The sequence below is a fragment of the Notolabrus celidotus genome, chromosome 13, assembly GCF_009762535.1.
Source record: "Notolabrus celidotus isolate fNotCel1 chromosome 13, fNotCel1.pri, whole genome shotgun sequence".
In the NCBI taxonomy this organism is placed as follows: domain Eukaryota; kingdom Metazoa; phylum Chordata; class Actinopteri; order Labriformes; family Labridae; genus Notolabrus; species Notolabrus celidotus.
In genome coordinates this window covers 24,884-47,642 of record NC_048284.1, presented here as the reverse complement: position 1 = coordinate 47,642, position 22,759 = coordinate 24,884, and the positions used below count along the sequence as shown (strand labels likewise).

The 22,759-nt window shown below is 41.4% G+C and overlaps 3 protein-coding genes across 5 annotated transcripts; 1 reads left to right on the top strand and 2 right to left on the bottom strand.

The window, feature by feature from the left end:
* Nucleotides 1-915: 915 nt before the first annotated feature.
* On the bottom strand, nucleotides 916-8,327 carry LOC117823768 (hepatocyte nuclear factor 3-beta-like). 3 transcript variants are annotated; one of them, XM_034698999.1, is made up of 4 exons: nucleotides 8,255-8,327; nucleotides 6,505-6,612; nucleotides 4,023-4,345; nucleotides 916-2,116 (listed from the first exon to the last, which is right to left on the bottom strand). In XM_034698999.1, the coding sequence occupies exons 3-4, from the start codon at nucleotides 4,095-4,097 to the stop codon at nucleotides 1,034-1,036; spliced, it is 1,158 nt and encodes a 385-aa protein (XP_034554890.1). In that variant the 5' UTR covers nucleotides 4,098-4,345; nucleotides 6,505-6,612; nucleotides 8,255-8,327; the 3' UTR covers nucleotides 916-1,033. The 3 variants fall into 3 exon arrangements, with proteins under 3 accessions (XP_034554890.1, XP_034554889.1, XP_034554891.1); XM_034698998.1 differs by lacking the exon at nucleotides 8,255-8,327 and adding an exon at nucleotides 6,988-7,067 and having other exon boundaries at nucleotides 6,505-6,676; XM_034699000.1 differs by lacking the exons at nucleotides 4,023-4,345; nucleotides 6,505-6,612; nucleotides 8,255-8,327 and adding an exon at nucleotides 3,158-3,203.
* Nucleotides 8,328-9,189: 862 nt separating this feature from the next.
* Nucleotides 9,190-14,592, top strand: LOC117824432 (protein CEBPZOS-like). Its single transcript, XM_034699915.1, has 4 exons — nucleotides 9,190-9,359; nucleotides 12,907-13,024; nucleotides 13,130-13,174; nucleotides 13,980-14,592. Exons 2-4 carry the CDS (start codon nucleotides 12,907-12,909, stop codon nucleotides 14,060-14,062), a joined length of 246 nt encoding a protein of 81 aa, XP_034555806.1. The 5' UTR covers nucleotides 9,190-9,359; the 3' UTR covers nucleotides 14,063-14,592.
* Nucleotides 13,750-21,752, bottom strand: LOC117824431 (CCAAT/enhancer-binding protein zeta-like). The gene is made up of 15 exons (XM_034699914.1): nucleotides 21,519-21,752; nucleotides 21,206-21,368; nucleotides 20,390-20,478; nucleotides 20,178-20,231; nucleotides 19,908-20,010; nucleotides 19,512-19,571; nucleotides 19,287-19,353; nucleotides 19,104-19,210; nucleotides 18,301-18,361; nucleotides 17,430-17,623; nucleotides 16,815-16,847; nucleotides 16,439-16,534; nucleotides 15,707-15,771; nucleotides 15,542-15,623; nucleotides 13,750-14,269 (listed from the first exon to the last, which is right to left on the bottom strand). The coding sequence occupies exons 1-15, from the start codon at nucleotides 21,705-21,707 to the stop codon at nucleotides 14,109-14,111; spliced, it is 1,524 nt and encodes a 507-aa protein (XP_034555805.1). The 5' UTR covers nucleotides 21,708-21,752; the 3' UTR covers nucleotides 13,750-14,108.
* Nucleotides 21,753-22,759: the final 1,007 nt, after the last annotated feature.

Below are 22,759 nucleotides of genomic sequence, written 5' to 3'. Positions count from 1 at the left end.
TTTAATATAATTTGTTTTCCTCCATACATCACTGGCCTGATTTACACAATCCACCCGGGACTTCAGCCCGCGGTCAAAACGCAGACAACAATGGGGGACCAGGAACCTTTTAGTAGGGGAAGTAGTTCTAGGGGAACTCTTGGTGGAAATGCACCTTAAGCTGTGGAACTCTCTGCCAGCTCTCTGTGTGTCTTTAAAAGTAAACTTAAGACTTACCTCTTTAATCTAGCTTTTAATTTAGAGGGATTTATTTTTAGCCCTGGACTGTATTATTATAATAATCATTGTTTTAACATTTATTTATCTTATTTAATTATTTATCTATTTATGTTAGTATCCATCTGATCTTATTAACTCTAACTTTTCTTTCCACTCTTACTTATTTTATTAATTTTATTGACTTAATTCTATTTTTAAATATTTTATTTATAATGATGTCTTTTATAATTGTATTGCTGCTTTATTCTGTCCCTCTGTTATTTAGTGAAGCTCTTTGGGCTTCATGTTGATATGAAGAGTTCATTTGCAAAAACAGATAACTCCGTTTTTATACATTCTTTTTTTATATATATATATAGATTCCTAATAAAGTTACATTTTAAAGATATCTCTGATTAGTAAATTCATTTTGACTGAGTCAAAGCCCCCCGACCTCAGTTGATTGATCATACCAAAGGCTAGCATATTAGAAAAAATGTGTTTTTTGAAAATAAAAATAATTTTTCAAAAGAGAGTAAACTGTTTTTGTAAATGAACTCTTCATAAATAAATAAATAAAGTTGAGTTGAATCCAAATATCTTGAAGTATCAGTCCTGAAATATAAACATGTATCTTTAAGTCCCTCACAGAGACCCCCTCCCTTTAGTCAGTGTTAGTCCCTGACCCTCTCAGACTGTGAATAAATGAAACATGAGGACTTTGTGTAAAAAGGTTTTTATGTGTCTCTCAGGAGGACAGGTGATTAGTGGAGAACATTTCTGCTGCTAGGAAACACTTTAAAAATCTCTACACTGTAAAAAGTCGAGAGTCCTTTCAGGAGGAGTTCATGATGGTCCTGCCGTAGACCCCCCGGTAGTAGCTGGCGTCGCTGTGACCCGGATCCAGGCCGGTCCTGGTCACCAGGGCCCCGGACACCGGACAGCCGTACCCCCCATACTGACCCGGATCAGACATGAGGTTGTTGATGGAGAACGGGTGGCTGAAGGAGTACTGGTGGTGGGGGTGAGGGTGTGGATGGGGGTGTGGGTGAGGATGGGGGTGTGCATGGGGGTGGTAGTGGTCCGGTTTCAGGTGTGCAGGCTCGTGCAGCAGCAGAGGGTGATGATGGGGGAACAGGTGCTGAGGGGAGGGCACGCGCGCAGGGCTTGGGGGGCACAGTTTGAGGTCTGCAGGTTTCACCTCAGAGGACGGAGGAGAGGAGGAAGAGGAGGAAGAGGAGTGAGGAGGAGACTCGGACCCGGTGCTGCTGGAGGTCACAGACCCCCCCTCTGAGCCCGGCTTCCCCGCAGACTCCTGCCCGCCTGCCCCGGTCCTCGTCCCGGTCCTGGACCCGGTCTTGAAGCGCTTCTGTCTCCGGAGGTAGCACCCGTTCTCGAACATGTTCCCGGAGTCCGGATGGAGGGCCCAGAAGGACCCCTTCCCCGGTTTGTCCGGTAAACGGGGCACCTTGATGAAGCAGTCGTTGAAAGACAGAGAGTGCCGGATCGAGTTCTGCCACCTCTGCTGGTTCTGCCTGTAGAACGGGAACAGGTCCATGATCCACTGGTAGACCTCGTTCAGGGTCAGCATCTTGGTCCCGGACTGCTGGATCGCCATGGTGATCAGGGAGATGTAGGAGTACGGAGGCTTGGCATGCGTGTAGCTCCTCCGGTACGGGGGTTTGGACTCTCTGGGTCCGTAGACCGGGTTCAGGACCGGCACGCTCCCGTACGGCGGCGGGCTGAGGGGGCTCACCAGGCCGGCCATTCCTGATCCGGTACCAGGGTTCTGTGAGACCCCGGGGGGTATGGAGGAGTGGCTGACCCCGGCTGGGTTCATGTAGTGCGCGTTCATGTGTCCAGTGCTGGTCAGGCCGGGCGCGTTCATGTAGCTGCTCATGTTCACGGAGGGGAAACACTGAAACAGGGAACACAGGGAGAGGGTTACCATCAGGTTACCATCAGGAGGACAGGTGAAGGTTACCACCAGGTTACCATCAGGTTACCATCAGGTTACCACCAGGTTACCATCAGGTTACCATCAGGTTACCACCAGGTTACCATCAGGTTACCACCAGGTTACCATCACGACCACAAGAGGAGGTTGAAACAGAGGATCCAGGGTTCAGATGATTAAAAAAAATCAATTGTCACATGAAGTTGGACAAACATGAAACATCAACCTGTATCATGAACAGACATGACGCAGAGAATAAAATCATTATCAATGCTTATTCTAATTTTAAATATCACAAAAATGTTGCTATGGAATTACTCTTAAATTGATTTAAAGCATAATCTTATTTTGATTGGTTTTTTTAAACATGCTTGAAAAAGTGAAAGAAAGTTTTAAAAAACACCTCAGGTGTAAAATAAAAAAAGGAAAGAAGGGACATTTTATATTTATGCTACATTTGTCAGCCCACATATTTCAGCTTTAAAAAAATCTCTCCAATTAAAGAAAAGTCTAAAACATGTAAATAATAATAAACCTGTGTTATTAACATGCTCCCTTTGATTTAATCTTCTCCAACCCTCCGATTTAAGGAACAATTTTCCGGTTAGAAATTTAAAAAATATCATGTTACCTCAACCCTACTCTATTTTACTTATTTGTTTGTTTATTCATTTATTTATGTATTTATTTTAGAAACTAAATAACCTTCCCACCTGCTTCTCTGTTATATTAATGAGAGCATAAACACCGAGGCCTCTTATTAGCAGGCTGAGCTGAGGAAGGCTCAGAGCAGGATCCTCCAGACTGCCTCTTCCTCTCTCCTCTGCAGTATTTATTTTAATTTATCGTTTTTAAAAATAATTAAACACTAAAACAAAAATAAAAAAAACCTTCAGAACATTTTCTAAGACTCTAAAATATGTTCATAATTGTCTTTAGAAGGAAGAGCTGCTTTATCTTTGTGAAGGCCTAAATACTGAAGGAATAAAAACATGGACTCACCGAACACCACGAAGAAAAACTGACTTTACAGAAACTCAAAGTCCCCCAAAATATAACACAACTTAAAATAAACATTCACATTATTATCTGTTTGTTATTATAGATATTATTATATAAAAACAATAATAATAGGCCTGAATATGTGACATTTTGAAGGATGGATCATGGCTTTCGTTGTTTCTCTCTCAGTATTTGTTTCTTCTTTATTCTTCACATTAAAGATCATTAAAGATCATTAACAGGATCCCTAAGTGAATTTATTGCAGGACTCATTTAATTCTCATTTAAAACACAGAGGCTGTTATTTGTTCTTATGTCTGCCTAAATCAACAGGCCTCTTCTTTAATTTGATAACCTTTGAAAATGAGATCTCCTCTCATCTTCAGTCACCTTCAATTTAATTTAAAGTCTTCACAGGATTGAGTTGTGAGCATTTCAGCTTTTAGAGGATTCAATAAAACATTTTAAAGCATAATAACTGATTGGAGTTTAGTTCCGTTTTTTCCCGGACTTTTGGACTGCAGTGATTTTGTTTTTCCTGCAAAATTCATAAAAAATCAGCTGATATTTATCAATATGAATGCACAGCAGAAAGAGCCTTTAAGTGTACAAAATAAATACAATATTAAAGATTATCCAACAATAAAAACACAGACAGGTTTAAAATATAAAATGTGTTGGCCTGTTAAATGTTTTTAAAGTGGATTAAATATAATAATAGCAGCCTAATCTAGACCCAATATAATCTATCAGTGTGATCATCTTTAAATCTCTGATCCATAATTAATAATCTCTAAGGTCTGATCTCCTCTCTGGTAGTCAGCGGGGCTCAGCTCAGACTGAAGCCGGGGTAGAGAGCACGGACCTCGGTCTCTCCGTAGTATCCTGTCCCGCTCCAGTCCGCGTGTTCGTGTCCCTCCATCTTAACGGCGCTCAGCATCCTGCAGGTCCCTCCGAGACCTCATCCAAACAGGGGCACGAAAAACAAACGTAGACCTGGTCCTCAGCTGGCCGCCGGTAACTCTCCGGTGTCTCCTGGACTCTGCTGTACCGGGTCTGACTCCGGGACTGACTGAGGGGCTCTGACACCTGCGCGCTGCTGCTGCTGCTGCTGCTGGGAGGGGCCAGGAACCAATCAGATGTCTCCCTCCATCCCTCCATCCCTCAATACTGAAACATATATTCTACCTGTAAAGGGTTAAAGTAGGTTACTATAGGTCAAAGCACCGACACAGGTAAAGGTAGCCTAATGAAAACACACTGTAAAAAATACTCATGAAGTATTAAAACAAAAAAAAAAAAATTAAAAAAGGAATAAAAGTAGAAAAAACACTCTGAGAATAAGAGCTGCTGACAGGCCTCAAATTAATAAAAACACCAGTGTTAATACTACACTGTAAAAAAATACAAGCTGACTGACAATACTTCATTTACGCTGTAAAAAATAACTTAAGTTGGTTATTTTACTCTCTTCACCTCCCTCTATCCCTCTATCATCTCTCTCTCTCTTCACCTCCCTCTATCCCTCTATCATCTCTCTCTCTCTTCATCTCCCTCTATCCCTCTCTCCAACACGGTCCCAGCAGATGTGTGTCTAACATGAGTCTGGTCCTGCTGGAGGTTTCTGCCTGTTAAAGGAAGTTTGTCCTTGCCACTGTAACTTGCTAAATGCTGCAAAGTGCTCTGCTCATGGTGGATTAAGATGAGATCAGACTGAGTCCTGTCTGGAAGATGGGACTGGATCTGATCCGGTCTTGATGTTGGGTCTTTGTTAATAATAGAACATAGAGTCCGGTCTAGACCGGCTCTGTTTGGAAAGAGTCTGAGGAGAACAGTTGTTGTGATTTGGTGCTTTATAAATAAAGATTGATTGATAAAAGTAAAAATACTGAAACAACAAGATAAGAGAGAATAATTTAAGCTTGTATTTGATTTGTCAGAACACATGATCCTATAACACCATCCTATTAAATGTGAATGTGTTCATATATGTGTGGATGTGCATCATGTTATCTTGAGGCACAGTTTAAGTTAAGATTAATTTACTTGTTGCTATGGTTTTGTTTTGACATCTGCCACATGAATGAGTTAGTTTCTCTTCTGTATGATATTTTGTGATTCATTATGAGGAGCTGTTTTTGTTTTTGTTGTGTGGTTTGTTTGTCTTGTTTTGTTGACTGTGTGTTAGTGTGCATGATTGTCTATGTGTTGGACCCCAGGAAGAAAAGCCGATGCTTCTGCTTGTGCTGACGGGGATCCTGTGTTTCAATATGTTTATTAAGGAAAACAAGATCTCCACAAAGCATCCACATCGACATTCAATTTTCATATAACAGTGTAATTCAAAGGCCTGATCTCCCAGACTACATCATCACTAATTCGGATTATTAATTCCTTATCATCAGGAAAAACTGTCTTCATCATAGAGTTAACAGTAAATAACTATCCCACCCTCCCCCCTCACTCAACCCTCCCAAGGACTGCTACCTGACAATGTACAAAAAGTTGATAATTTCCTAATTGGGGATCCTAATGAGGAAAGAAAGAACAGCTTTAAAAATACCCTGAGACATTTTAAAGCGCCTACACCATGCTGAGTGAAAATATAATCTGCTGCTAATAAAAGTAATCACAGTAAAATAATCTGTTTCATGTAAAGTACTAAAATCAGAATTTACAAACCAACCACAGGGAGTCAAAACATCACAAGTCTGTTGTTTCTAAAACCACACAGTAAAGGTGTGCATGAAAAACACGGTGAGTTTATTCCTTTAACATTTCTCATGCACACTTTCTTTTTAAATACAACAATTTTACAACATACATTATATTTAAAATATGGATTTTATTGGCAAACATGTTGGTTCTTCTCTCAGGCTGATCTTGCGAGTGGGGAAATAATGAGAATCAGTCACCATGAAAGCATCAGAGGGAATATTTTTATTTTAACAAATTATTTTTAAATCAATGAAATCGTCTTTAAATTAACATTTTGTGTCTTTAGTTGGTAGCCGGGAAAGAAACAGGGTAATGTAAAGTGAACGGGCGGGAATGCAAATTAGAGTCCAGACAGGGTGAGAGAAGACTCCTCTGCAGGGTTCATTTTGAAGCTGTTAATCACATGATTAAACTTTATCTCTGTTAATTATGTGTTAAATTGATCCGCCTTGTCTTCTTCCTTCTTCTTATTTTGCAGCACAGAGTAGCCTCCTTTATTTCTTAATGCTCCTGCATGCTGAAGATCTATCTACACCTCACTTTATGTTGTACTCCTGTTTAGAATCTTCCTCCTCCTCTGTGTGTCTGCAGCAGGTTTTTACTGTGTGTGCTCTGTGCGGTGTATTTACCTGGTGATGAGTCTGAAAAGACGGTGGGACAGACAGCACACAGAGCCGAGGTGCAGGAACAAGAGGCGCTGCAGGACCACCGTGCTCTCTGCACACAGTGAGTCCTCTCTGTGAGGACGTCAAACAAACGAAATATTTTCACTCTTTTGTCTTCCTGCTGCGCTCTCAGAGACTGTCAGAGGGAGAAAGAAGAGCTGAAAGACTGATTTCAGATCGTCTAGAGGAGGAAGAAAAATCTGCAGTGGAATAAAACAAGCTCCAGGAACACGTTACTGACAGATTCACATTAACTTTACAGTTAAAACATATAAAATCTAAACCTTTACTGTAGATCACTTAGAGCTTTATATCAAAGCTGCATCTAATAACAGCTTTAATTATAATTCATGATCTGAATTAATTTATCAATCAGGAAAACATCTGAAGAATCCAAAAGGCTTCTTAAATGTTGTTTTGAATGACATTATTTCCTCCTTCACTAACTTCATGGTGCCGCTGTGCATGGAGCCTCAGGTGAACAAACACTCTGAGAGTTTGCAGCTGCAGCAGATCCTCTCTCAGAGTCTCACCTGCAGCAGGTGTGTTCTCACCTGGGACAGTCCTGAGTCTACATGAAGGTAATTACATTCCTCAAAATTAAATCCAGACTGCTGATTTCTCTCTGGAAATCCACCATGAGTCTTCTCCTGCATTCTCTCTCAGTAAATTTGATTGGGTGTGACTGATCATTTTGTTGTTTTTAAAGCTTTAATGGACTTGTTCCTGCAGAGGTTTTTAGGGTCTTTGGTCCCTTTTTTCTAGAGACTATAATTTAAACAATCCGATATCATCAAAAGAAGCCGCCGGGGTCTAAATTGCTGTACTAGTTTGGACGCATGTTCAGTTAGAAGCAGCAAAAACCAAAGTCCAGGGCATTGCTGAAGTTAGTTAATCCATTTATTCACATTAATTCTTTCCTTCCATCCATTCGTCCATCTTATATAAATAAAACACAGAATATACAAAACACCTGAAACTACCCACACCCAGCCCAAAAGGATTCTGCTCCTTTCTCCCCTGAATGTAATCACTTTATATGTTCTTTTGAACGGTTGTGTATGTGGCTTCTTCGACTTTTGGGGCCAGCCTCAAGTGGACACTCGAGGAACTGCAGTTTGCAGTCAGCATTGGCTTCACTTCTCAAGATCGACTCTTGCTTTTTGCACACCTGAACTCCAGAGTCCAGCGTCTGAATTACATTTAGGTTAACTTCAGAGCTGTGTCTGATTCAGAACAAAATAAGAGCACAACAAACACAGATTCTGGCTTCAACACTTTCCTTTAAGTAATGCCTGTGTGTCTTTAAAGCACCACATCTGTGAGAGTATATTTTTTATACCCTTAAACTGTAGAATCGGTCTGCTAGATATCACTAAATATTTACAGTTATACACACTGTACCTTTAACAGTCACATGTGTCACTTATTAAGAATATTCAAACATAAATAAAGGCTGTATCAGCAGCCTGCAGGTATTCACTTGGTCTGACGCCTACCCCCTGCAGGTGGTCTCTGACATCAAATATATAACTATACAGAAATAATCAGTCTTCTTTTTAAAGGTCTTGTTTTTCTTTTTATGTCCCAAAGAAGCATCAGTATTAATTTGACTGTTTCACAACCTGCTAAAACTTCCTCACAGGAGCTTTAAGATGATCCTGCTTCTGCTTTAAACAAAAGATCAGTTTCTTACTAATGGATCATCTGTTACCTGCAGAAGTCTCTCAGGTAAATCTGCACCTTTCTTTCATTTGTTTCAGGTAAGAACTGATCTTTTCTCTCACAGGAAACTACAACAGGAGCTGGGATTTATTGCACTCTTGCTGCTACACTGACACCTGCTGGTGAGCTCCTGCAACTACAACTCACTGTAATCATAGGTCTGTTTCTTTTTTCCTCTTTGTTTTTCAGGTGACTTTAAATATAAAGAGCAAAGATGATGACAGTTTCAGAGTTGGTTCAAGAGGTGTGAGAAGGTTATCATACATTTCCAGGTGGGAGATGATAAATTAAAAAAAAAGGTAGGTGTCTTTAATTTGATGAATTCTGAAAAACAAAAAGTGTTGATGAAAAAGCTTGTAAAATGTAAAGAATACATTAATAGCTACTTTGAATACCTTTAGAATCCTCACATAGTTCCACTTTATGGTCTTAAATATTCACAAAGAATAGGACTAAAGGTTTTTGTAGAAGCATATAAAAATGTTGAAACATCCAGTTAACACACTTAAAATTATCAACACGTTAGCCACTTAATTTGCCTGGTTTTTGTTTCTACCTTAAGCTACCATATTTTCACGTTTTATTAATTCAACACATTTTTTTTTTAAATTCAAACTCATCCTGTTTTCATTTAATAAACCTAGTTTAAAAAAATGTCTACAATAGTTTATTTTGTCAAACATGTATTTTATTTCTTGTGTACACTGAACTGAATGTAAAAAGCACAATGCTTTATTGGATTTGAAGCTTTTGTAAAATAATAACAAATATTTTAATTGATTAAAATATAAAAATCTATCAATTAAATATTATAGAGTTGAATTAAAACATTTGAACCTGATATAACCTTCATGTTTATGTATTTGGTATCTCTACAAAATGTTTGAATGTTCCGTCCTTTTAAAAACGCGCTTCTGTTGTTTGTACCAGCAGAGCTTCCGTAGTCCGGAAGTGGTCACAGTCTGTTAGCCCTCAGCTAGCACACACACACACAGCACAAGGACAGAGGATTCTCAGTGTTAATTAATCTACTTTTTCTCTCTGACTTTATTTTTAAACCCTCTCAGAGTTGTTTGTTCTCCTGGAATCTGAAGGTAAGTTAATTTAAAAGTTAGAGGATTTAAAATGTTAATTTGAACGTTAGCAGCTTGGAGTGTTGTGTCGTGTCTAATGATAAACTAATGATTTATAACAGATTAAGGTCATTAACAGCACACACACACATAGAAACACTACTTCTTTTAAAGTAAGAGTTATTAATTAAGCTCTGTTGAACAGTTTCTCCATCATTTAATAAAGGTTTTAAAAAATTAAAAAATCTGTTATTTAATAAATTAAATATTTAACGGTTTTTCCCGAACAAAAAAACTATTTATACTCGATTAAATTAATAGTTAACACATGGAATTACTATATAAAAAATGAGGAAATTAATAATGTGTATTACATATAATTATTTTGCCCATGTATTTTGTATTTGTGATCATTATCTCAGTTACCTCTGTACTTTATTGATCACTGATGTAAAAAGTAGATCTCTCCAGATGTTGGAATAAACACATTTCACCTTATCCTCAATAACCTGAAAAATGATGAGGTCCTCTGGGGTCCATGAGGGTCTATAAATAGAAGTGAAAAGTCACGTGATCTCTGATAGTGGTGAGGATCTCAGGGTAACTAAGGACACGAAAAGATGGCTGCCAGCCAAAGACACAAACAAGCTGACACCAAATATGGATTAAAGATGATTTTATTCATTTAAAAATAATTCACTTTATATGAGGTTAAAAAAAATCTCTCTGAATAGGTAGAGAGGGAGTGTGACGGACTACTTTCTGTGGGGTTTGATCAGTCACACACACACACACACACACACACACACACACACACACACCTCTCGTTGTCGTTCAGTTAATAATCCCCAGAAATCCATATCCACCCTAACACCTGAAAATGCATAAGGCATGACCATTCCAAATGATTGATCTTATGTTTAAAGATGGGATCATGAAATACTTTAAACTTAGGCGTGCAAACCACAACCATGCTCAACACAGGCCCATGTAAATGTACCCTGCTAAATAATTCAAACCTTTACAAACAAATCAATAATAATCGCCCTGAAGGAGACAAACTGACTGCGCATTTTTTCTACATCCTACTACTGTAAGCACTTCCATAAACTATATCACCATGACGATTATTGAATCCTATGTTACCACTGTGGTTGTAATATGTCCGGAAACCTATAAGAGATGTTACTAATTAATCGAGTATAGTTAGGGTTAGGGTTAGGGTTAGGGTTAGGGTTAGGGTTAGGGTTAGGATTAGGGTTAGGGTTAGGGTTAGGGTTAGGGTTAGGATTAGGGTTAGGGTTGTGATTAGGGTTAGGGTTAGGATTAGGGTTAGGGTTGTGATTAGGGTTAGGGTTAGGGTTAGGGTTGTTATTAGGGTTAGGGTTAGGGTTGTGATCAGGGTTAGGGTTAGGGTTAGGGTTGTGATTAGGGTTAGGGTTAGGGTTAGGGTTGGGGTTAGGGTTAGGGTTGTGATTAGGATTAGGGTTAGGATTAGGGTTAGGGTTAGGATTAGGGTTAGGGTTAGGATTAGGGTTAGGATTAGGGTTAGGGTTAGGGTTGTTATTAGGGTTAGGGTTAGGGTTGTGATCAGGGTTAGGGTTAGGGTTAGGGTTGTGATTAGGGTTAGGGTTAGGGTTGGGGTTAGGGTTAGGGTTGTGATTAGGGTTAGGGTTAGGATTAGGGTTAGGATTAGGGTTAGGGTTAGGGTTAGGGTTAGGGTTAGGATTAGGGTTAGGATTAGGGTTAGGGTTAGGGTTACGATTAGGGTTAGGATTAGGGTTAGGATTACGATTAGGGTTAGGGTTAGGGTTACGGTTAGGGTTAGGGTTGTGATTAGGGTTAGGGTTAGGGTTAGGGTTGTTATTAGGGTTAGGGTTAGGGTTGTGATCAGGGTTAGGGTTAGGGTTAGGGTTGTGATTAGGGTTAGGGTTAGGGTTAGGGTTAGGGTTGGGGTTAGGGTTAGGGTTAGGATTAGGGTTAGGGTTAGGGTTAGGGTTGTGATTAGGGTTAGGGTTAGGGTTAGGGTTGTGATTAGGGTTAGGGTTGTGATTAGGGTTAGGGTTAGGGTTAGGGTTAGGGTTAGGATTAGGGTTAGGGTTAGGGTTAGGGTTGTGATTAGGGTTAGGGTTAGGGTTAGGGTTAGGGTTGGGGTTAGGGTTAGGGTTGTTATTAGGGTTAGGGTTAGGGTTAGGGTTAGGGTTAGGGTTGTGGTCAGGGCTAGAGTTAGGGTTAGGGTTGTGATTAGGGTTAGGGTTAGGGTTAGGGTTAGGGTTACGATTAGGGTTAGGGTTAGGGTTAGGGTTGTGATTAGGGTTAGGGTTAGGGTTAGGGTTAGGGGTTAGGGTTAGGGTTAGGGTTAGGGTTAGGGTTGTGATTAGGGTTAGGGTTAGGGTTAGGGTTAGGGTTAGGGTTGGGGTTAGGGTTAGGGTTGTTATTAGGGTTAGGGTTAGGGTTGTGGTCAGGGCTAGAGTTAGGGTTAGGGTTGTGATTAGGGTTAGGGTTAGGGTTAGGGTTGTGATTAGGGTTAGGGTTGGGGTTAGGGTTAGGATTAGGGTTAGGGTTAGGGTTACGATTAGGGTTAGGGTTAGGGTTAGGGTTAGGGTTAGGGTTAGGGTTAGGGTTGGGGTTAGGGTTAGGGTTGTTATTAGGGTTAGGGTTAGGGTTAGGGTTGTGGTCAGGGCTAGAGTTAGGGTTAGGGTTGTGATTAGGGTTAGGGTTAGGGTTAGGGTTAGGGTTAGGGTTGTGATTAGGGTTAGGGTTAGGGTTAGGGTTAGCAGAGGATCTCAGCTGGGGGTTAGGGTTAGGGTTAGGGTTAGGGTTAGGGTTAGGGTTGTGATTAGGGTTAGGGTTAGGGTTAGGGTTAGGGTTGTGATTAGGGTTAGGGTTAGCAGAGGATCTCAGCTGGGGGCTGCGTCTGAGTGACAGGTCTCCATGCGCGCTTTCTTTCTCCGCTGCTGGACTGATTATGACCCGGTTGTGCTCCCGGCTGACCCCTGACCTCATTCACATGTTTATTTTTCTCAATAAGAACTAGTAGACAGAAAACTGGACACTGTGAGTCTATAATATGTTTCTGTTCAGTTCTCTTGTTGCAGTAATCCACATGTTGAAGTCTGAGACTCCACTATCATGACTGTGTTTCCGTGGAGATTATGAGCCTTCTCCACATGTTGATATTCATCATGTTTAACATTTTGAACACTTTAATACAATCCGTAGGGACTCAATCCTGTCAAACATTGGTCCATGAAGGAAAATTTGATTCAGGGGAAAAACCCATTTGGCATGTTTTTGACATGGACAGTGAAGTATTTTACACAGCAGGTTAATGAATAAGATCCCAGGGTAATACAGTAGTCTGAAAGAAGTGATCATTGGATGGTTGGATGAAATATTTCATGGTGGACCAAAGCAGCATCTTTCTGACATTGCTCCTGAGGAAAGTAAAAGAAGCTAACATTCATGTGGTGTTTGTAAATCACCTTCATTAGTGACTGAATGTGAACAGTGTTTGATAGTAGGTCCCTCTGAACAGTTCACTCTCATTGTGCTGATCTCTCCTCAGATGCCTCCTAAAGCTCTGAATCCTCTGGCCATGAAGCTGATGAAGGGAGTGATCGCTCTGGAGCTGGTGGGCGTCTTTGGGGCGTACGGTCTGTTTCAGATGATGAACAACAGCCAAGGTGTCTTATAAATACTGAGCAGTGTTAATCTGAGTCAGACAGACAAATATATGCTGGGTGACTTTATGTGCTCTAAACTCTCGCTGTGTTTCCCCTCACCTGCAGATTTCAGGAGCAGCGTGAACAGGAAGTTTCCATCGGTGCTGGAAGGTGAGGAGTTGAACGTGTTCATCCATCACTGTGGTTTGTGTCAGAGGAGCCTCATCTTCATTTATTATAGGATAACATGCTGTTCATGTCAGACTTTAATAATGATGATCATTTTGATCATAGCTGTATTCACTCATGCTCCAAACTCCTGAAAACTGCCTTCAAGTCTCAAAGTGTGCTGCAGGTGTGAACGCAAACAACCTGAACTTTAATCCCATCTCTACCTGGACTTTCACCTGCCAGGTCTCCATTTAAACCTCCACAGGAAGTCTAGTAGTGCAGGTTAAATACTGTGTCCATGAACTAAACATTACTACAAAATAAATGTGCTTTTATTTTGAAATGGCACTGACACCACTCTGAAATCTCAGGATGCTTTGCACCATGTTTGGATTCTGACTTCAGTGTTTTACATGATGATTCTTCTGAGGATGAAATGAAAAGTCTTTAATAGTAGCTTTAACTTAAAGGAGCAAAATAATGTTAAAGGAATAAACTAAAGATGGAAAGAATAGATTTAAATCACTCAAACAACAGCTCTAAGTTTGTTTCTCTTCAAAAGATAAATCAATCAGTGTCTGAAAACCTGAATAACTTTAATTTGATTTATGAATCTGTACATTGTCAAAGATACAAGAACATTATTTCTGTATGAAAATTTAAATGCATCATAAACATGTAAGCATGAAAAACAATCTCCTGTTCTCCAAAGTCTTAACCCGGCTCCTCCTCAGGTCAGAGTTAATCCAGCAGTGTGTTTTAATCTGGATCTGAACCCCTCCTCTCTCTCTCTCTCTCTCCTCAGTTTATTACCAGTCCAACGAGTGGGCCGGCGTCTACGGGGTCCGAGAGAGAGACCACGAAGCCTGGTCGGCCAAACAGGAGTGACTCTGTGGGTCCTTTTAAATCCACGACATCAAACACACGGCAGCCGTTACTTCTTCCTCTTCTTGTTCCCGAGCGCTTTGCCTCCCGCCCTCGCTCGGCCGAACGACTTCTTCTTGTTGAACATCGTCTTCTTCTTGCGCAGCGTCTTGGCGTCTCGGCCTTGGATCCAGTCGTCACGTTGAGCCTCCCACTTCAGCTGCTTCACACCTGCAGGGACAAAGAGGCGGAGTCAGAGAGGACGAGAGGAGGAGTCAGAGAGGACGAGAGGAGGAGTCAGAGAGGACGAGAGGAGGACGAGACAAGGACACTTTAACCAACAACACCTCTGAGTTCATGGATCTGAAGCACAATGACACAATCACTGAGGTTCACTCACTGACACGGTTTATATAAAGTCCTGGTGGACAAACACTGGAAACCCTTCACTGTTATCATCTGTGTCTGTTTGAAGCTGATTGTCATCCTGACTCATTTCCTCTCTCTGTGGAGGAATCATTAAACCAGCTGGTATCCAGCAAACTCCCTAAACACCCTCCACGTCTGTTGCTCTTTTATCTTTGTCCTTAAATGTACAACATACTTAACATCCTCAGCAGTCTGTCCATGCACACGCCGCACATGTTACTACAAATATCTCACATTATATTTAAAATACTTCACCAGATAATATCATATAGTCATCTCTGATCTGTGCCTGAACATCGAGGAGCCTCTGAGAACTGGAGTTGCATGATTGGCAGCTTTAACATGTCCTTAAACTCACCCTAGATTTCATACTTCTCAGATCTGGTGAAAACTTTGACATATTGGAGCAAAGTGACTCCACAGCGCCCCCTATACATCTTCAAAAAGTGGTCCCCATAGAGGTTACTTAGACCTACATTCATGAAATGTGGTATTTACCTTTATCATATCAAGACCTTTAAAAAATCCTCTCACACCCATACTCCAAACCCAACAGGAAGTCAGCCACTCTGGATTGACTTTCAAAATAAGGTGAATTTTGGTGATTTTCAGGGTTGATAATTGAATCCACTCCTCCTACAGGTTTTATCTGGTCAATTTGGAGAACTTGTTGTTCACACCTTGAGGATTAAAGGTTATTAAAAGCTTGAAGCTGAATTAAAAGGTGTGTCTGTGGCAGCACAGTGAAGTTTCATGTCTCATTAAACAGGAAGTTGTGTGGTCATACATGCTAATGTTCAGCTACAGTCATCGCAGTAACACTGCTATTTAAAATGTTAAATCTAAATGTCACATTATGGGCCTGGACTGAGCAGATAACTACAGTGTCTGGTCATAGTTATAGCACCATCTAGTGGTAGGAAGCAGTAAGTGCACAGAGAAGCATCATGCAGGCTCCATGCTCTTCACAAACAGAAGACTTGCTCTACATTAGCATGAACTCATGCTAGCTGACGTCCCTCCTGTATGTACTGCTCTCTCTGATGTCATGAGTTCAGGTGACCGGTGACCTACCTGCTTTGTCTTTGTTGGCCATGGCGTTCAGCCCGATGTTGTCAAACTTGGAGCCGGCGTTCTCGTCCAACAGAGAGCCAAACTGAAAAACAACAAAGCACATTTAACAGAATATAGAATATAAAATATTTTAAATTCAATTTAAACCCTGAAAATAAAACTGACCTCATCAGCAGACACAAACATGGCGGTGTCTTTCTTTCCTTTCTTCTTCTTCGCCTGTTTGGAGCCTGAAGGAGAAACGATCGATTAAACATCTTTAAAATGAGGCGATGGAAGATTATATATAATAATATAATAACAATATAATAATAATAACTTTATTTATCTAGCAGCTTTAAAAACAAATGTTTACAAAGCATGGTTGGAGGAGGAATTTTAACGATGCACAACAGAACACAACGTGAGGTTCAAAAGAATAAATGAAACAGAATGAAGTGGTGAGACAACAGAACTATAAATCATTGTTTAAGAGGTTTTTCAAAGATAAATAAATAAAAAATGGAGAAGTAAATAAAAGCATTACAAGGACAATAAAAGAGGTTTTCAGAACGAGAGGACGACATCACATCAGGAAAATTAGAACAAGTGAAAAGGATAAATTAGGAACAATAAATAAAAATAATAAATAATCAAGTAAAATAATCAAATACAATTTAAAACAATTGATTAGTTGGATAAAACTAAAATAATAATAGGAGTAAAAGTGTTTAGAAGGATGAAGTCTGTAAACAGATGTCACTCTGACTCTTTGAACCTTTCCTCCTCAGGGAGGTGAAAACCTCCTAAACCTCCTTCACACAGAACAACCTGCTGAGCTCTGCAGTGAGGTCACCGTCGATGACTCGTTCATGTAAGGATGATCATTTAAGATCAGCAGGAAGGAGTCACGCTCACCTGAGGATCCAGAGAAGTCAAGCTCCTCTGTGGATTTCCTCTTCCCTTTCTTGGAGCGAGGAGTGATGTCTGGAGCTTCCACCTCCTCGTCTGAATCTGCAGAGAAGAGATTCTTCTTATTAGTGATCGTTCTTTAGTGAAGTTTTAAATATTAAAGGAGAAGATTCAACTTATGAAATCAGTCTGCTGCTCAGAGGCAGCGTGTTTGAAGTTTCTCTACTTTCAATGTGGAAACTTAAGGGATGATATTTTTACTTCCTGAGTGTGTGTGTGTGTGTGTGTGTGTGTGTGTGTGTGTGTGTGTGTGTGTGTGTGTTCAGATGGATGTTTTTAAAGCACAGAGTGTAACTTGGATTGATTTAAGACTTGAGCTCACCATCGAACGCAGCATCGTCCTCAAGCTCAGGAACTGAAAGAGAAATACAAGAAGAGGGAGGATCGATTTAAAATCTCCATTAAAATATTTATAAGAATCTTTATTTCTAAACAAAGTTACAAAGTGCTTCACAGAGAGACACAAACATAAGCAAAGATGAAAAAATACATAAATAAATAAAAATATATAAATAATATAAATAAATATATATAAATACATAAATAAAAATATATAAATAATATAAATAAATATAAATACATAAATAAATATAAATAATATAAATAAATAAATATAAATAATATAAATAAATATAAATAATATAAATAAATATATATAAATACATAAATAAATAAATATAAATAATATAAATATATATAAATAATATAAATAAATATGTACAAAAATACCCCAAAAACTGAGACTGATCTGTGATCATTGTGCCAAATAAACAGTGTTTCTATGGTTACATTAACGTGTTATAACTCATGAATAATAACATAAATATGATCCAAAGTGAAGATGAATTTCTCTGTTTTCAAAGAGTTCAAAGGTCACATCTTGATCACCAACGGTCTTGAAAACCCAGAGAGATATCATGACTCAGCTGTTTTCTACCTTCTTCATCGTCATCGTCGTCTCCGCCTCCGTCAGCATCCATGAACATCCCTCCGTCCTCCTCCAGCTCGTCTCCAAAGTCCTCCTCGTCCATGCTGCCCAGAGACACCTCCTCATCGTCCAGGTCGTCCACGTCCGAGTCGTCAGAGTCCGAGTCCTGCTGGTTCTTCTTTCCTTTCTTACTCTTCACGTTTCTGACCGACATGAAGGGAGGAGCACGGAGAGCAAAAACAGGAGGGTCAAACCAGAACTGCATGTTTCAACAACAACAAGTCTGAACAATGAGATGATGACACACTGGGATCCTAGCTCACCTTCTTCCCCCCAACCCCCTCATCACTTACTTTAACTCTGCCTGTCCCATTAAAGTTACTAACCATAGACCTTTCTGGAGTCCCTGAGCTCCATTGCCTCGTAGATTCCTCTGAGCTGCCGTAGACGTCCTCCTGCTGCGGACAATCTGGACTCCAGCTGATACGGACGTGCTGGACTCCAGCGGCAACAGCTTCTACTACTTGTCTCATCACTATCACCTCTCTCTCTTACTCCCCTCTATCTGTCTTTCCAGACCCAACTCAGTCGAGGCATGATGGCTGTCTAACATGAGTCTGGTCCTGCTGGAGGTTTCTGCCTGTTAAAAGGAAGTTTTTCCTCACCACTGTAACTAGCTAAATACTGCGATGTGCAATGCTCATGATGGATTAAGGTGGGGTCAGACTGAGTCTGATCCTGTCTTGGTGTTGGGTCTCTGTTCATAATTTGACATAGAGTGGTCTAGACCTCCTATGTTTGTAAAAGCGTCTTGAGATAACGTTTGTTGTGATTTGGCGCTATACAAATAAAGATTGATTGATTGATGATGTGAGCTCACCCGGCAAAGTCCAGATCCTCCTCGGCCATCTCTGTGAAGTACGAGTCTCCCTCAGCGGAGTCTGCTCAGAGACAGGAACAAGAGATCGGGTCAGAACCTCAAAACATCCAAACCTTTACCACAACATCAGAATCCAGAGTGAGGAGTACAAACTGGACTACATGTTTAACAAAGAGAGTTTACCTCTTTATTCTTATTTCACTCAGAGGGTTTCACTTTGATTTGTTGATTTTATTTTAATGTGTTCTTCTTTTTATTCCCTGATTATCTCAGAGAGGTTGAGACATGTGGTTTATCTGATCCATCAAGTCAAACAGAGCGACTGTACTCATCAAGGATTTAATGAAGTCCAGTTTTTGAAGGATTCACTTAAAGGCGGCTCTGCTGAGAGTTCCCTCTCTCCTGAGCCCGCAGCATGAACCAGCCTGGAACTCATACAGAGGGGACTGGGATGGATATGGTCCCAATCTTTTCTGCCCCCGTCAGGTTCAGACTGCGTGCCATGATTGGACGCTGCCTCACCAAAAGATGAGGGACGATTTCTTGATAATCAACACAAACGAACGTTCCTCACTGGAGCTTTAAATAAACGGCTCAGTGTTAAACGTTCTCTGAGCTTCAGTCTGACTTTAACTTTCTGTTTGATTGAGTCACTTCTTCTTTAGTTTGAATATTTCTCTTCTTAAAGCAGGATCTTATGATGAGTTTAATGTTAGCTGACTCAGTATTTCTGAATGTGTGTGTGTGTGTTGTTTTTATTGAGTCTCTGCAGTTGAACTCGTTCCTCCTCCGTCTCCACTCACCCAGTAACTTCTCAAACTCTTCATCGTCCACGTCCTCCACGCTCTCGTTGTCTCCGTCTGCTCGAGGCCGGCGGAGCTGCTTCTCCTGCTGACGCTTCTTAAAGAAGCTAACCACAGAATAACAAAAACACAATGAACATGTGATCCTTTACTTTCTTTGTTTTCAAAGAGTTTCAAACTCACCGATGGAAGAAGATCTCATCCACAGAGATCTGACTCTCGTCTTTGGACAGGAACTCCTCACAGTTCACTGACAGAGAGACAGGAGACCATCAGATCACTCACACAGAAGAACGAGTGTGTAAACAGAAACACTGAACGAATAAGAGACTTCATTTAATGCAGACTTTAACCTGACGCTGAAATATTCATCCACAAGAGAAACCAAGGATCTCTGCAGGAACTCACCGGGGAGAGATTTGAGGGGTATCCTCTGTTTGGGCATCATCGCTGCAGCGTCTGTGTTCTCTGTGAAAACACATAAATCAAACATGTTTACAGACTTTAAAGAGTCTGGATGATAAATCAAACATGTTTACAGACTTTAAAGAGTCTGGATGATAAATCAAACATGTTTACAGACTTTAAAGAGTCTGGATGATAAATCAAAGATGTTTACAGACTTTAAAGAGTCTGGATGATAAATCAAACATGTTTACAGACTTTAAAGAGTCTGGATGATAAATCTAAGATGTCTCTTCTTTAGAGAGTTTTAATCTGCTCTGTTGGTCCGGTCTAACACGATCAGTCCCCCTTTCAGAGACACCATGAACTCGCTGATCGACATGAAGAAGTGTTCATTACGTTTTCCTCTCAGCTGTTTGGGGTTCCTGAAGACGAAGCGATCCAAGAACCTGATGAGGGTGAAGTCCTGCAGAGGGTCGCCCGAGTACTGGATGGGGTCTCCCTGCAGAAGAAAAACACACATCACAGAAATCAGGAGCAGACTCCAGAGACCCCCAGAGAGGAGGATGAGACCGAGTCCTGGAGCTGAGGGAGTGTCTGATGAGACTCCTCTGAGGGTCTTAGACTCAGAGAGGGTTCACGTGGACTTTAGTATCCTGGAGGTTTTACCTGCAGGATGGTTTTGGCGAACAGCGACACGGACGGGTGGAAGTGCTGGGAGAGCTGCAGAGACACAAACAAACAAACACAGTTTAGATATCATGTTATCTAAAAAAAGAGAACACAGAGAGGAGAGATAAAAATAAATCAAACATATGAAGTAAATAATAAATGTATGATCAGTTTGAGGCTTCATGAATGATAACAGACGTGTTCCTCACCCTCTGCAGCTCCCACAGAGTCGTTCGGTCAGCGCCGCAGTATAACGGGTTTCTGTGCAGAGGGTCGTAAGTCTGGATCTTCTTTCCTCCTGGAGGTAAACAAACAAACAAACAAACAATAAATAAATACATAACACACCAAACCAGACATGAATATAAAGGATGACTTTTAAGATGAGATGAAACCCAATAATCCACAGAAGGAAATTCAGGTGTTGCAGCAACACAGGAATGATAGCAAGTAAGATACACAAGAAGAAGAAGAAGAAGAAAAACAGATCTAAAAAACAGTAAAATTAAATAAATAAATAAAATAATAATAATGATGAAATTAAATGATAAATAAATAAAATACATAAAAATAAAATAAAAGAATAAAATAAATAATAATCAAAGAAACACATAAAATAAAATCAAGTACAATAAATGAATAAAGTTAAATAAATAATATACAAATAAATAAATTAAAACATATTAAATAAAATAAATGAATAAAATAAGATAGAATAAATAACTTCAGAGTTTTTCCAATAAATAACAAACACTGCTGTTATTATTTAAAACACCCCCCCTCTCTTTATTGACAGGACAGCTGTAGATGGACAGGAAATGTGTGGAGCAGAGGGGGGGGGGGGGGGGAGACATGCAGCAAATGCTCGCCGCCTGGAATCAAGCCGGTTGCCTATCTAAAATACTTGAATGTGTTTTAAATAGGAGTTCATCCAATCAGAGACCTTAATGTTCAGCTGTGACACACAAACAAACTTCAGATCCTGACCCGTCCTCTCAGAGCCGATGAAGGTCTCAGTGACTCACCTTCCAGGTTCTGATGATGGACCCACGATGCCGCGGGCTTCGCCTTCACCGACTCCTCGCTCGCCGCTCCTTCCTCCAGTTTGTCTGCGTCCACGAAGCGCTCCTCTTCATCATCGTCCTCCTTCTCTTCAGCCAGGTCTTTGAACTCCTCCTCGTCTTCATCCTGAGAGAGAACAGAGAGCGAGGAAGTTAAAGTCTCTGACCTGAAACTTCATGATGAATATCAGGAGACTTTTTAAATCCAGGGGTCAGAAAGATGAAAACTTATGTTTAAGAGTTTTAAAGTGAAACAAGTGATGAGGGACGGTCTCACCTCCTCCTGCTGCAGCAGAACCTTCAGGCTGGGTTTGGCCCTCATCACCTCGGACACGAGGAAGAGCGCCCCGCAGGCGAAGCTGGCGTTCTGCTCGGCGCTGACCTGCAGCAGGCGCTTCACGAAGGCTTTGACTCGCCGCAGAACGATGTCCGCCTTCAGAGACTTATACAGAAGGTTCAGGAACATGCTCTGCCTGGAGGACGACGACAAACCAGGGTCCAACAACTTCCTGTAGAGGAGGAGGAGGAGGAGGAGGAGGAGGGGGAGGAGGAGGAGGAAGAGGAGGAGAAGGAGGAAGAGGAGGAGGAGGAGGAGGAGGAAGAGGAAGAGGAGGGGGGGAGGAAGAGGAGGAGGAGGAGGAGGAGGAGGAGGAGGAGGAGGAGGAGGAGGAGGAGGAAGAGGAGGAGGAGGAAGAGGAGGAGGAGGAGGAGGAGGAGGAAGAGGAGGAGGAGGAGGAGGAGGAGGAGAAGGAGGAGGAGGAAGAGGAGGAGGAGGAAGAGGAGGAGGAGGAGGAGGAGGAGGAGGGGGAGGAGGAGGAGGAAGAGGAGGAGAAGGAGGAAGAGGAGGAGGAGGAGGAGGAGGAGGAGGAGAAGGAGGAGGAGGAAGAGGAGGAGGAGGAAGAGGAGGAGGAGGAGGAGGAAGAGGAGGAGGAGGAGGAGGAGGAAGAGGAGGGGGAGGAGGAGGAGGAGGAGGAAGAGGAAGAGGAGGGGGAGGAGGAGGAGGAAGAGGAGGAGGAGGAGGAGGAGGAGGAGGAGGAGGAGGAGGAGGAGGAGGAGGAGAAGGAGGAAGAGGAGGGGGAGGAGGAGGAGGAGGAGGAGGAGGAGGAGGAAGAGGAGGAGGAGGAAGAGGAGGAGGAGGAGGAGGAGGAGGAGGAGGAGGAGGAAGAGGAGGAGAAGGAGGAAGAGGAGGGGGGAGGAGGAGGAGGAAGAGGAGGAGAGTCAGTAATCGCTCAGAGGAGAGGAAGAATAATGATGATACTGCATTTTAAAAGAAGTCAAGAGATGACTTCATGTCTGTAAAGGAGTTATCTGAAGATTGAAACCCTCAGAGAAAGAGGGATGCACCAGGTGAGAGGGATAAACCAGGTGAGAGGGATAAACCAGGTGAGAGGGATACACCAGGTGAGAGGGATAAACCAGGTGAGAGGGATAAACCAGGTGAGAGGGATACACCAGGTGAGAGGGATAAACCAGGTGAGAGGGATAAACCAGGTGAGAGGGATAAACCAGGTGAGAGGG

Coding starts and splice junctions, on each gene's coding strand:
- LOC117824431 (XM_034699914.1), bottom strand. CDS start 21,707: ATGTTCCTGAACCTTCTGTATAAGTCTCTGAAGGCGGACATCGTTCTG. Junction 20,011..20,177: donor TCGCCAAAACCATCCTGCAG/GTAAAACCTCCA, acceptor TTTCTTCTGCAG/GGAGACCCCATCCAGTACTC. Junction 18,362..19,103: donor AGAGTTTGAGAAGTTACTGG/GTGAGTGGAGAC, acceptor GTCTCTGAGCAG/ACTCCGCTGAGGGAGACTCG.
- LOC117823768 (XM_034698999.1), bottom strand. CDS start 4,097: ATGCTGAGCGCCGTTAAGATGGAGGGACACGAACACGCGGACTGGAGC. Junction 2,117..4,022: donor GATACTACGGAGAGACCGAG/GTCCGTGCTCTC, acceptor TCCCTGTTTCAG/TGTTTCCCCTCCGTGAACAT.
- LOC117824432 (XM_034699915.1), top strand. CDS start 12,907: ATGCCTCCTAAAGCTCTGAATCCTCTGGCCATGAAGCTGATGAAGGGA. Junction 13,025..13,129: donor GATGATGAACAACAGCCAAG/GTGTCTTATAAA, acceptor CCTCACCTGCAG/ATTTCAGGAGCAGCGTGAAC. Junction 13,175..13,979: donor GTTTCCATCGGTGCTGGAAG/GTGAGGAGTTGA, acceptor CTCTCTCCTCAG/TTTATTACCAGTCCAACGAG.